The sequence below is a fragment of the Leucoraja erinacea genome, chromosome 10 (assembly GCF_028641065.1).
Source record: "Leucoraja erinacea ecotype New England chromosome 10, Leri_hhj_1, whole genome shotgun sequence".
Taxonomy (NCBI): domain Eukaryota; kingdom Metazoa; phylum Chordata; class Chondrichthyes; order Rajiformes; family Rajidae; genus Leucoraja; species Leucoraja erinaceus.
Window position 1 is genome coordinate 42,675,055 of NC_073386.1, and position 13,316 is coordinate 42,688,370.

A 13,316-nucleotide genomic window follows, 5' to 3' on the forward strand; every position below is an offset into this window, starting at 1 on the left:
TATATCGTATACACACACTGTATATATCTATTATATATATATATATATATATATATATATATATATAAAAAAAAAGAATAATGCAGATGATGCAAATCAGCATGTCTGACCCAAATTATTGTCTGCTTATCAACAATAACATATGTATATAGATAGATAGAGAGTGTTAAAATATGTTATTGTTGCCTTGATTGGCCCAATATGTCTCTTAGTATCCACTTTTGGTTACATGTATATTGAAGAACTTTGGTTCCCATTTATGGCAACTGTTTTTTATTATGTGTGATAATCAAAAGTAATTGTGATTGTGGGACATCTAAAGTAGAAACAGAAAATGCTGGAAATACACACCCCATCAGGCCACATCTGTGGGAAAAGAAATGGGTAACATTTCAAGTTTAAGATCCTGTGTCAATTTCAGTGTCTCTTCCCAAAGATGCAGAGTAATTACAACATTTCTGCTTTTATTTCATTCAATGTATTTTATTCACTTTTTCTATTTTACTTTCCCTCTGAACTTTTTTGTTGTTCTCTAGAATTATTTGAGTTGTACTCCCTTAAGTTTCAAGGTTGTTATGGAACAGAATAAAGTTGATGTTCTAGTACAGGTCCTAAGTTGGCAGAATTAGTGATTTCCACTAGAGAGAGAGAGTGAGGACCCTGCAAAGGTGGATTGAGAGTAGATCAATATCTGACAAGTGGGAGTCTTTTAGAAGAGAATTAGCAATAGTTTAGGTCCTGGCACATTCTGGTAAGTGTAAAAGGAAAATATGACAAGATTAGGGAACAGATGTCAAAGAATATTAAAAGTTTTAATCAGAAAAACAAGGATGCATATGATTAGTGCAGGAAGAATACGAAAGAAGGAAATTAGGACAAAAAGACTGTAAAATATAACACAAGATAAAAGTGAATCGTAAATTATTCTAAAAATATATCAGGATCAAGAGGGTAGCTAGGAAAAGAGGGGGTCCTCTCTGGGACCAAAAGGATAGTCTATATGTTGAACCAGGGGATGTGTGAGATGCTAAATTAATATTATTCATCTGTATTCACCAAAGAGAAGGGCGTGGAAGATCGAGTGTTCATGAAGGATATGTTAATTGTCTGGAACATAAGTATGAAGATGATGGTAATGTTAGATGATTTGGAACACAAGCGTGGATAAATTCCCACTGTAGGGGCATCAAAAACAAACTAGCTTGCGGATGATACAAAGCTGGGTGGCAGTGTGAGCTGCGATGAGGATGCAGGGTGACTTGGATAGGTTGGGTGAGTGGGCAGATGCAGTATAATGTTGATAAATGTGAGTTTATCCATTTTGGTGGCAAGAACAGGAAGGCAGATTATTATCTGAATGGTGTCAGATTAGGAAAAGTAGAGGTGCAACGAGATCTGGGTGTGCTTGTACATCAGTCACTGAAAGTAAGCATGCAGGTACAGCAGGCAGTGAAGAAAGCTAATGGCATGTTGGCCTTCATTGCGAGAGGATTTGAGTTTAGGAGCAAGGAGGTCCTATTGCAGTTGTAGAGGGCCCATGTGAGACCGCACCTGTATATTGTGTGCAATTTTGGTCTCCTAATTTGAGGAAGAACATTATTGCTATCGAGTGAGTGTAGCGTAGGTTCACCAGGATAGCGGGACTGATATATGATGAAAGAATGGGTCGACTGGGCTTGTATTCACTGGAATTTAAAAGCATGAGAGGGGATCTTATAGAAACATATAAACTTCTTAGAGGATTGCACAGGCTAGATGCAGGAAAAATGTTCCCGATGTTGGGGGAGAATACTAAGTGAGAATACAGTTAGTTAATATTGGAAACATATCACCCAATCTTCTGTTCATGTTGCCTACCTTTGAATCATGGAAAAGTGTAGCACAGAAACGGGCCTTTCAGACCATCTCATCCCTCTCAACTGTAGTGCCTATCCACACTAATTCTATGTGATAAAATTAGGCCTACACGTCTCTGAGGGCCTTTCCTATCCAATAAATTTTCCAAAGCCTTTTTAAATGTTGTAATTTTATCTGCCACATTCTATGGCGAGGCGTTCCAGATATTCACCGTCCTGTACGAAAAGCTTATCCTTCTGATCTCCAACGTAGCCCTTGTTTGTGCTTTATCCTGGACATCAATTCTCACTCCTTTGAATTTATTCCTCCTTCAGTTAAAAAATTCTACTTCAGCTCATCTTGCCCTTTTCTATAAATGATCTAAACCGTACAATAGAATGATTGTTGTTGCCCAGTGTTCTCCCATTGACACTTTGTTCACTTAGTCCAACTCATTCCCCAACTCAAGATCCAGCAAACTTATCCTGAGCTGTTTCAGTTACGTCCACTGCATCATATTACCATATCACTTTTTTTTTTAACCTACAACACATCATATAAACATCCAAGTGCATGGAGCATATGCATTCTGAACGTATCTGTTTTTTGTAGCCTGCTTCCTTTTACTCTATTCGCAACATTTGTTTTCGAACTCGCGGAATTGGCTTTGGCTAAGGGAAAATCATATTTGATTCATTCATTTTTTCTCAATCCCTGGGTTTTGTTACCAGTCAGATAGCGAGGCTGCATATATTTCTGCATTTAGAATAGAGTCCTCGATGCACTAAGAGGATATTCTGTGAGCTCAACTATTGCAATGAATGTGCAGCTTGGAATTTTGTCAGAGCACTGTTATGTTTTGTGATTATATGTAGATTCAGATTCCTTACAATATTCTTTGTTTCTGTTGTTGAAGCATTTTTTTTTTATCACCAGGAATCAAATGTCTTAATAGCTGCTAACAGCCAAGGCACAATAAAGGTGAGCAAAGAATGATAAGTGTAAAAATAACGTCAAACTTGCAGTTATTTAAAACGGACAACCCATGGTGCTTTCCTCACAATTAAGTCCACTTAGAACAAGACATTGCATTTGAAAGTAGTAATGTATTATTGCTGAGGACTGCAGTTATAGTGAATTAGGTGGGATTATCTCTCATTTTAGTTGAGGATGCGAGGTCTTTAAACTTTAGAGATACAGCGCGGAAACAGGCCCTTCGGCCCACTGAGTCCACGCTGACAAGTTAACTCCCATACATTAGTTCTATCCTACACACTAGGGACCCAATTTACAATTTTACTGAAGCCAATTAACCTACAAGCCTGTATGTCTTTGGAGTGTGGGAGGAAACCGTAGTACCCGGATAAAACGCACAGGGAGAACGTACAAACTCTGCACAGACAGCGCCCGTAATCAGGATCGAACTCTGGTGTCTAGCGCGTTAAGGTAGCAACTCTACCACTGTGTCACCTCTCTTTCTTGGAGGTTATTGTATCTTGTGCTTATCAAAGAGCTTAATAAACGCCACTATTGTATCTACCTGACAGTACGATCCTGGCACCTTCAGACGCCCTGCATATCTCCTTTAAATTTTGGAATACTGTATGCAATTTGTAGGTTAACATTTCTTCTCTGTTATTTTTGATGAAAAGATTTCTGATTTTGAGATCTCAATATTTGTTTCAGATTTCAAAGGACACATGGTGCTCACCCCCATAGGTTATATAATGTACCATTTTGATGAATAGAATAAGCATACATCTCAATGTAGCATGTACTGAATACTTATTTTAGTGGCAGATGAAAATTAGCTCGGCAGTTCAGCACCAACTATTTATTGGTTAGTTACTAAATCACCATTATTTAATCACCAATTCGTTATTTAGTATGGGGAACGGGATGCTTTTCTCATGATTAAAACCACAAGGTAGTTATGACTGGGTTTATTACTGAGGATTGCAGTTATGGTGAATGTGGTGGGATTATCTCTCATTTTAGTCCAGGTTGTGAGTGGATACAGTCATGCAGTGACCCTATAACATTGTTTTCAGGTGTTGGAACTGGTATGAATGGAGATGGCATTGGTGGTATCTTCCCAATCAGTTGTTGCCATGAAGTCAAGTTCCTTGGGATTGATGAAAACCTTTGGCGGACAACCCAGCATCCTTTTCATGATTCTTCACCACCAGCAACAGTTGCAAGTGCCAGGACTGTGTAACTGTAAATGCTCCTCATTGGTCAGAAGAATGTGATGTGAGGTTGAAGTAATCCTGACCAATATTTTCATAAACCGAAATCTCTGAAGAATAAGGGACACGTACTTTCAATGGACTTGTGGTCCACATGTAACTGCAATGATTTAAATTCTGTCTTGTGTTTCACAGAGATTATTACATAAACAGAGTACAGTTGGCTTACCAAGAGCAGGACTAGAGAGAAGAAACTAGGCCATTCTTTTTCAGTTTATATAAACTCTACTGAGGTAACCTTACTCAATTTTTGTCTGGGGTCTCCAAACTGGGGTAAATGGGTTTAAAGGCATTATTTTTAACCTGATGTAATTTTGCCTTGGGCAGTTATCAAACAGTGCTTTCTTTAAATTGACTAAGCTTTCTTGTGTTGGATGAATCCATTCGTACCGATATGAGCTATAATGAGGGAGAAAAGGAAGGTATTGCAAGAGATTATGATTTTGGGGACACCCATCACGTGTCTCTTCGAGTGCTTTATATGACCGAGTTACAATCAGAATATTATAAAGATTGCTCTATTCTGTGCCAGGATGGCCACGCATTAAATTCATGGAGCCAAGATTGGTAGGGAGCTGTTTGTGCAGCATTAGGGAGTGGGGGAGAGGTGGAGAGATGCAACTGGGGACATTTTTACAGGGAGCGGCGATTGGATGGTGGCATAAAATTTACTCTTAGAGTTATGGACAGCATTTAGATTGCGTTGATCTGTGACTTGTAAGTTACCATTTTAACTAGTAATTGTTACCTCATTCAGGGTACGGATTGGCCTGGTATTCAGGCTTAATTGATATTCAGGTTAAAATATTGACCTTTTTGAACCATTATCAAGTTTACCTACACTTGCGCACAAATGTTGTCACAGTCCGTTGTTTGATTTTTTAATTCTCCTTTGAGTTTCAGTTCATACTTATCAAACAGTAGTTGTCTGTGATGGAGTATTGAGGATATTTTCATCTTCTATCAATTCAAACACTATAATTCAATCACAACCCTTTTGTACATTTTCCACTCGTATTTGGTTTCTAATCATCTAACCATCATTAAAAGATTTTTTGAAGTTGTGTTGTTTGGAAGTTGGATTTCTCGTTCTGATTTTAAACTAGAACTGCACTTGAAGCAAGTGCTGACGCACAGCCTTGTAAGAACCAAGCTTACTTTCTGATGAATTTGTGTTGTTTGAATCTATCACAAACAAACTCATATTTCACTCTCCAAATAACATCTAAACACTAACACTTCCTTTCCAGCTTGGTATTTTCAGTAATGTTCTGGTGTCCGCTCTAAGTAAGTATTGGCGTATTCATCCCTACCCATGAATGGAAGGTATCATAATTGAATCTAATTCTGACTTGGAACTGCAACCCTGCTTATTGCTTTCTCACCCGGTGGCCTTGAATTGGTTGGCATCCACATTATTTGACAGCCCACTCGGCTTTTAGCCGCTTGAGCCTTTTCCACCATGGAATTAGATTGTGGTAAATCTGTATCTCAACTGTATGGCGGAACTGTAAAGCTATAATCCATTTCCTCATTTCTCATCCATATTTGAAATTCACTGTGCAGCCCTTTTGAAATTCACTGTGCAGTCTGTTGGTTTACGATATGTATAGCAAAAACATGATTACGTGTGGCAAAGCTTTCCCACAAAACATTATTTAGTCATTAATATCTCAAAGGGTCAAGAAAGTTCATCAAATCAACAAGGATTGTATTACTGTGAACATGAATTGAAGACATTGCTGAGACATTTACCTTATGGGCCTGTCCCACTTACGATTTCAGCGTACTGCTGGCAACAGTCAAGTTATCAAACATTGGGCAATTATCAAACAGTGCTTTCTTTAAATTGACTAAGCTTTCTTACGTTGGATGAATCCATTCGTACTGATATGAGCTGTAATGAGGGAGAAAAGGAAAGTATATATGAACAGGAAGGTTAAAACAGTTAGCACTGTGTACAGATGGGGGGGGGGGGGGGGGGGGGGAGAAGGGGGGAGTGGAGACAACTTTTAAGAAGCCGGACAACTTTTAAGAAGCCAGAGGTGTACAGCTGTGAAGTTCGGCGGACATTTAACATTACCATGACATTTAACAAAACTACTTACGTGTTTTTACCCAATGAGCCAATGAAAATTACTGGTCAGCAAAGGCGATTAATTAAAACTACCTACGACTACCTCGACTATCTACAACTACATGGCGACCCCATTACAACTGCACCTACAACTACAGGATTATCGTTTATCCCCATGGCGACCAATTTTTGGTCGCAGAAATATTTTCAACATGTTGAAAAATTTGCGGCAACCATACTGAGGCCGCGACTAGTTCCCAGAATGCAGGAACTCCTCGCGACTCTCCAGAGACCACCAGCGAACATGTGGCGACCATGTGGCGAGCGCGGAGTCTCCTACACTCACTTAAAAAGTCACCTAAGTGGGTCAGGCCCATAAGTGTGCAGGGATCCAGGGAGTGCAATTTGAAGAAATGTGATAAAAACTGACCATGAAACTAAATGAACATGCTTTAAAAAGCTATTTCTGCAAAGCTTATAGGATAATCTTTCAGAGCAGTTGATTTCAATTAAATGTGAAAATAGTGGTGAGAGGAGTAGAGTTGGGTTGTAAATGTGTAGAGGTGGACAAATCAAGATTGAGAAGTTAATTTGCCATAATCCAAAATATTATACGGAGGGATAAATCTTCAAATGATGAAAATGGAGCAGAAACTGACATGTGGAAAATGTATTCTTTAATTTTAAACAATTTGGCATCATCTTTATTTGATACTAGACTAAGTGCAGATGGGTCTGCTCCCCAACGCAATATTCCACCACTCACCCATAGCCCCCAACTGCGCAGACCCGGCTCGTTTCCTCTCATCTCCTAGCACCCCCTCCTCTTCACCCTCCCTCTTTCCCCTCCCCAATGCCTCCCTCACCTCTCCCTCTCCTTTCCCTTACCTTCAGTCACTCCCACCGTAACTCCTCTCCACTCCCTACTGCCCTTCTATTTCCCCCCCCCACTCCTTACCTCCCCTCCTCTCCCTCTATTCCCCCTCCCCCACTCTCCCATCTCACCCCCCCCTCCTTCCCTACCCCCTCTCCCTCAACCCCCCACTCTCCCTCCTCACCTCCCCAGGATCTTTCACTCTTCCTCCTCTCCCCAACCCCTCCCTCACCTCACCCTCCTCCTTTCCCCTACCCTCAGTCACTACCTCCTTCCATAACTCCTCTGCCCACCCTATCCCCCTCCTATCCCTCTCTCCCTCCTCACCATGTCCACTGCCCTCCACCTCTATTTCCCCCTCTTCTTCCACTCCCTCCTCCCCCCCGCCCATTTTCCCTCCCTACCCCTTCCTCTTCCTCAATCCCTCCACTCTCCTTCCTCACCTCCCCAGGATCTCGAGGGTGCCGCTCCTTTCCCTGCTAACGTGCCCAGAGGCAGCAGCGCTGCCGTCTTCAGAGACGGGCTCAGTGCCCAGGCCTAGGATCCTCGGCGTGGCTTCAGCTTCCCTCCCACTGATGTGAGACTCACTGGCCTATAATTCCATGGATTATTTCAACGTCCCTTCTTAAATAAAGGAACAACATAAGCTACTCTCCAGCATTCCGAAACCTTGCCTGTGGTTAACCAAGATGCAAAATCTTCGATAATCCCATGATAACTCCTCTCTCTTGCCTTTCTCTAACGTGAGATTGATCCTCTCGGGCTCTGGGGATTTATTTACCTGATTGCTGTTCAAGAGTCCTTACACCACTTCCTCCTTAATCTCAAAATGCTCTTGCATATTACTATTCTCCATACTGATCTCACTGTCATTCATTTTCTTCTACTTGGTGCAAACAGATGCAAAGTACACCTCCATTTCCTGACTCTGATTAATTAATGTACGGTAGATATAAATGTGGGATTTTCATTAATCCAACTCGCCAAAGTCATTTTTGGACCTTTGTTGAGCCCTCTAATCACCCGCTTGAGTTTGTTCCTGCTTGCTGTATATTCTTCAACACCCCTGTCTGATTTCATTTTTTTTTCTTTTTGGCCAAATTTACAACACCTTTGGTCATTCAAAGTTCCTTTACTTTGCCATCCCTATCCCTCCCACTTACTGGAACATGCTAGTCCTGCACTTTGATCAACATTGCTTTGCTTCGAATATCACTAAAATGTTCATGTCCAATCCCTCAGATTCCTTTAGTATCCAGAAATCTATTAATTTTTGTTCTGAATGCTGGGTAGAGAATTCCAGACTTGGTACCCTCTGAATAGAGAAATTTCTCATTCTCACTCTATAAGGTCTGGCCCTTTAGGCTGTGAGCTCTAATTATGTAGGAGTAATCAGGGGATTCGCTCCATAACTATTTTGCCAAGCCCTCTAAACTTGTGAATGTTTCAATGAAGTCACTCTAAATTCTTCTAAATTTAGGCTCAACCTCTCCTACAACAAATCCTGAGGACCAATCTGATGAATCTTCATTGTGTTCTCTCGATAACAAATACATCCTTAAGTAAAGATCAAACTTGTAAATATGATTTTAGATCTGGTCTCAAGTCCCTGAATAATTGTAGTAAGACATCCTTGTACTCAAATCCTAGTATAAGCAACAAATTACAATTTGCTTCCTAATTACCTGCTGCACCAGCATGTGAACTTTCCGTGAATTATGTACAAGCTATCTATGTGTCTTGAGTCGCATTTTCCAATCTATAATATAAAAAAGGTAGGACTGGTGAAATGTGATAACCAGAACATTGGGTTATATGATGGAATGAAGGGAAGAATCAACCCTTGCCACTCTGAAACCTTTTCATTGTCATTGACCCAATTGGAAAATGTCAAAGATCCAGTTTCAATTGTGCTCCAGACACAGATGGAACTGTGTAGACGATTGGTAATGATTCAAAAGGAACATCTTGAGATTATTTTCTCCTATTAGTCATCAAAGCGCTGAAGAAACCAATGAAAACTGCTGGCTTCCCATTTACCATTCCTGAATATTCTGATTCATATTTGAGAGATTTTCCTTCCTTAATTTTAAATCTCTCTCTTATTAAAGAAAATTTAATCTGACTGATGGAGAATAGTCTTGGGTCCAAAATGTATATGGAATGCAAGGTAGGTTGCACCATACTGGATCCAAAATCAGGAGAGAATGTTTTGATGGAGGATTGCTTTTTTGAGTGGGAGACTAGAATTAAGTGGTGTGCCACAGGAGTCTGTACTGGAACCCAACTTTTTTTATACACATATCACTAAGTTGTGAATGTAGGAGGTATGATTGGTAAGTTTTCAGATTATGGCAAACTGCTGTTGATGGTGAGAAAGATAGTCACAGGCTACAGAATGTTATTGATCAGCTGGTTAAATTGGGCAGATGATGGCAAATGGAAACCATGATTGATGGAGTCAAAACCTGGGTGGTTCTCTTGAATTGTTTGATTAAAACATGGTCCAATCAACAGTCTTCTGTTGTTCTCAAGGTTTATGAGTCCTGATGCTGCTGTTCATACTTGTGGATCTGTTGTAAAATTTCTGTGTATCTCTGCCTTAAAAATATTCAGATTCTGTTTTCATAGTTCTGTGAGAAAAAGGACCAAGGGCATTGATCCTTTGAGAAGAAAAGTGTTTGCGTCATCTGTCTTGACTGGAAAGCCCCTTATAGTAATCTAGTGCCCCCTAGTTATGGCTTCTTTCACAAGAGGAAATATCCACTCCACATTCGCTCTATCAATTTAATAATCTCTTGAGTGGTATCTTATTGAAAGCCTGATGAAAATCCAAATGTAATACCTTAATTGTTTTCCTCTTTTCTGCTCATTACAAACTCAAAAGATGAACTGATTTGTCATTTGTGTAACTATGCTGACTATGTTCCTATTATTATTATTTTCTAAGTGCCCTGCTTATCATTTCCTTAATAGTAAGTTCCAGCATTGTCACAACTACTCGTCATTCTGACTGGTCTATGTCTGTATACTGATGCTGGGTTTCAACCTGAAATGTTGACTTTGTTTATGATTAATCTTTTGAGCTTTTAATTCTATGTAGAATTGCTATTCCCATTGATCTGGATCTTTTCATGAAGACATGCACACAATGTACATTTCAGATTCAGATTAAATTATTGTCATATATACCAGCATGCAATGACATTTCTTGTATGCATGAAGGTCACAGAATAAAGAGTATATATACAGTAATGATAATTGACATGGCCAAAATAGCTCATCGATCGTGGACCGAGGAATGAGGACCTGCCCAGCTCACCCGCTAGAGACCGGGGACTCTTCTGCTGTGGCAGAGGACCCACTCGGTAGGCCTGACTCGCTCTCCGGAGATCAAGAACCAACCTGGAAGGACTGGTTCGCCCGCCCAGAGTGGAAGGAGTCAGATGGAGGTCTGGTAAGCAGACCGGCTGCGGGAGGCCTTGCAACAGCATAGGGCTAGACTGGACTGGGCGTCGCTCCGAGGCCGAGCACATGGACCTGACCCTGGCGGAGGATACCAACAGCCACGCTTGGCCAGACTGACCTTGCAATGCCCACAGGGCAATGGGCCTTCATGGTTAGGTCAAGAACCCCGCACTTATAACAACTGGGACTTGAAAATGGCGCCAAACTGGCGATGTTGTACACTTGTCTGTGCGCTGCTGCTATACACTTTTACTGAAGATTGTAGTTCAATCACACATATTGCAAAATAATGAAAGTTAAAAAAATGAAAAATCAATGAGGTAGAGTTAAGAGTGAGTTTACGTGGCAGCACCTCCAGGTATGGGGGCTTGAAAGAGGTGATTGTTTCGGCAGTTTGATAACAGTCTTAAATCTGGATGGCTAAGCTTTTCAGCTCCTTTATCGTCACCAAGAAGAGGGAAATAAATTACCAGGGTGGCAGATCTCCTTGATGAAAGAAGCCATAACTACCAACCACTGGTTTACTATAAGGGGCAGTCCTGTTGAGTTACTCCAGTGGGTCTTTTTTTGTTGTTGTTTAATCCTTTCTTAATACCCTATCTAAGATAGCCACTTTCCAGTTAGACAATAGGTGCAGTAGTAGGCCATTTGGCCCTTTGATCCAGCACCACCATCCATTGTGATCATGGCTGATCATCCACATTCAGCCTTCTTCACCATATCCCCTGACTCTGTTATCTTTAAGAGCTCTATCTAACTCTCTTGAAAGCATCCAGAGAATTGGCCTCCACTGCCAATGGCAGAGAATTCCACAGTTTCACAACTCTGGGTGAAAATGTTTTCCCTCGTCTCCGTTCTAAATAGTTGGTTTCTCAACAAAAAAAAGCATCACAAATGCACTACATAAATTCCTCCCTTCAAGCTAACATGGAGGTACAAGAGACTGCAGATGTTTAAATTCTTGAGCATAATATAAACTGCTGGAGGAACCAGGGTCCTTGCATCTCTCTCTTTCTAATAGCAAAACAGTATTCCTAGACACACAAGAGGCTGCAGACACTGAACTCTTGAGCAAAAAACAAAGTGCTGGAGGAACAGTGGGCCAGGCAGCATCTGTGGAGGGAAATGGATAAAGGGCATTTTGGCTTGGCTGCCTGACTCATTGAATTCTCCCAAATGACTCATGCTAATTTGGTTTACCCAATCACTGTCTAGATTAAGTGTTCACTTTGGTAAAAATGTGTAAATTGTCCCTAGTGTGTAGGCTAAAACTAGTGTATGGAGATCACTGGTTGGCATAGACTTGGTGGGCTAAAGGGTCTGTTTATACTCTAAACTAAACTAAATATACTTGTCTTCATTGGTGAGGGATTGAGTACGAGTCAAAAGGTCATGTTGCAGCTTTAATAAAATTTTGAGTTGGCCATAATTGGAGGATGATGTGCAATGCCAGTCACTTCATTGCAGGAAACATGTGCCGGGTTTGGAGATTATGCAGAATGGGGTTTAGCAGAATGCTGCCTGGATTAGAGGGCATTAGACAAACTTGGAGAGGCTAGACAAATTGGATTGTTTTCACTGGAACATCAGAAGTCGAGCGGAGACCTGATAGAAATAAACATAATTATGAGAAGCATAGATATAGTAGACAGTCAATACCTTTTCCCCAGGGCGGAAATATCATAGACTGGAGGGCATAGGTTTAAGTTCTGATGGGAGACGTTTGTGGGCAAGCTTTTTTATGAAGAGTGGTGGGTGCCTGGAACGTACTGGCAAGGGTGTTGTTGGAAGCAGATACTATATTGGCACTTGTGGCTTTTTGATAGGCACATGGATACTGCAAATGGAGCTAATATCCTTCCTCATTATTGATTTGATTGCCACATAGCCTCCTTGCTACATTGGTCTGGCATCTTGGATTACCGGACCTTGATTTAATCTTATGACTGCAAGCAGTGGCGGACTGGCCAGGGTGTCAGCTTGCCCGATGGCAAGTGGGCCCCTGATGAAGTGATGGTAAGTGGGCCCCTGTTAAATGATAGCATTGTGGTTGTGGGTGGGCCCCCTTTGTCTCCTGGCAACCACTATTTTTAGACCCAGTGCGCCACAGACTGCAAGATTCCACAGTAATATTGCTACCACAGGAACATGGATTGGTGCTGAGTAATTAAGCAGAATTGTCAAAACGCAAGACGGAACGATCAATCCTTCCACATGGGTGCTTTACAGACTAAGCAAATTTAAGAAATGGAAAGTCAGAGCTGGCAATTTAGCCCTTAATACTTGCCCTGGTGATCTTTTAGCTCTGTTGCTTTTCTGCATTCCTTAATTGTGTTAATTTGGGGCATTAAGGGACTCAGTGATGTGTAAGTACATAAACTGTTGGCAGAATAATTTGCCTCCTAATTTTGAGAATTATCTGACAGGAAAATAATTATTTTAGAATAACACAAATTCAATAATTAGCAAAAGTGAGATCCACTGACAAAATAACATCTGCATTCTAATCAAATAGGCTGCAATCAGTAACACTGGCACTGAAGAGGAGATGATCAATGAATACTCAACGAACTGTCAGTTTTCCACTGAATTTAATTTGTAAATTAATTGAATGTGGGAATTAAATGCTCTGGGCCATTGCTTTGAATGGATGCTATCTTGATTGTAATCAATTTGGAATGAAGCTTACTATTTCTGTCACATTTTATCATCAATTTGAGTTCCCTTGACCCAGCATGATGAAAGCTCAATAGGATGTAGATGTCAGTACCAGGAATGGGGCTTTCCACCCACTAATACCATCTATGTCTTT

At 40.7% G+C, this 13,316-nt stretch overlaps 1 protein-coding gene across 1 annotated transcript in view; it reads left to right on the forward strand.

Annotated features, from left to right (window-relative positions):
* Positions 1-5,145, forward strand: part of cop1 (COP1 E3 ubiquitin ligase) — a 54,018-nt gene extending 48,873 nt beyond the window's left edge. Inside the window, exons 19-20 of the mRNA XM_055642050.1 lie at positions 2,773-2,817; positions 3,888-5,145. Of these exons, the coding sequence (XP_055498025.1) occupies positions 2,773-2,817; positions 3,888-3,905 (63 nt within the window). The 3' untranslated portion in view covers positions 3,906-5,145. The remainder of the gene's footprint in view (positions 1-2,772; positions 2,818-3,887) is intronic.
* The last annotated feature ends 8,171 nt before the right edge of the window (positions 5,146-13,316 follow it).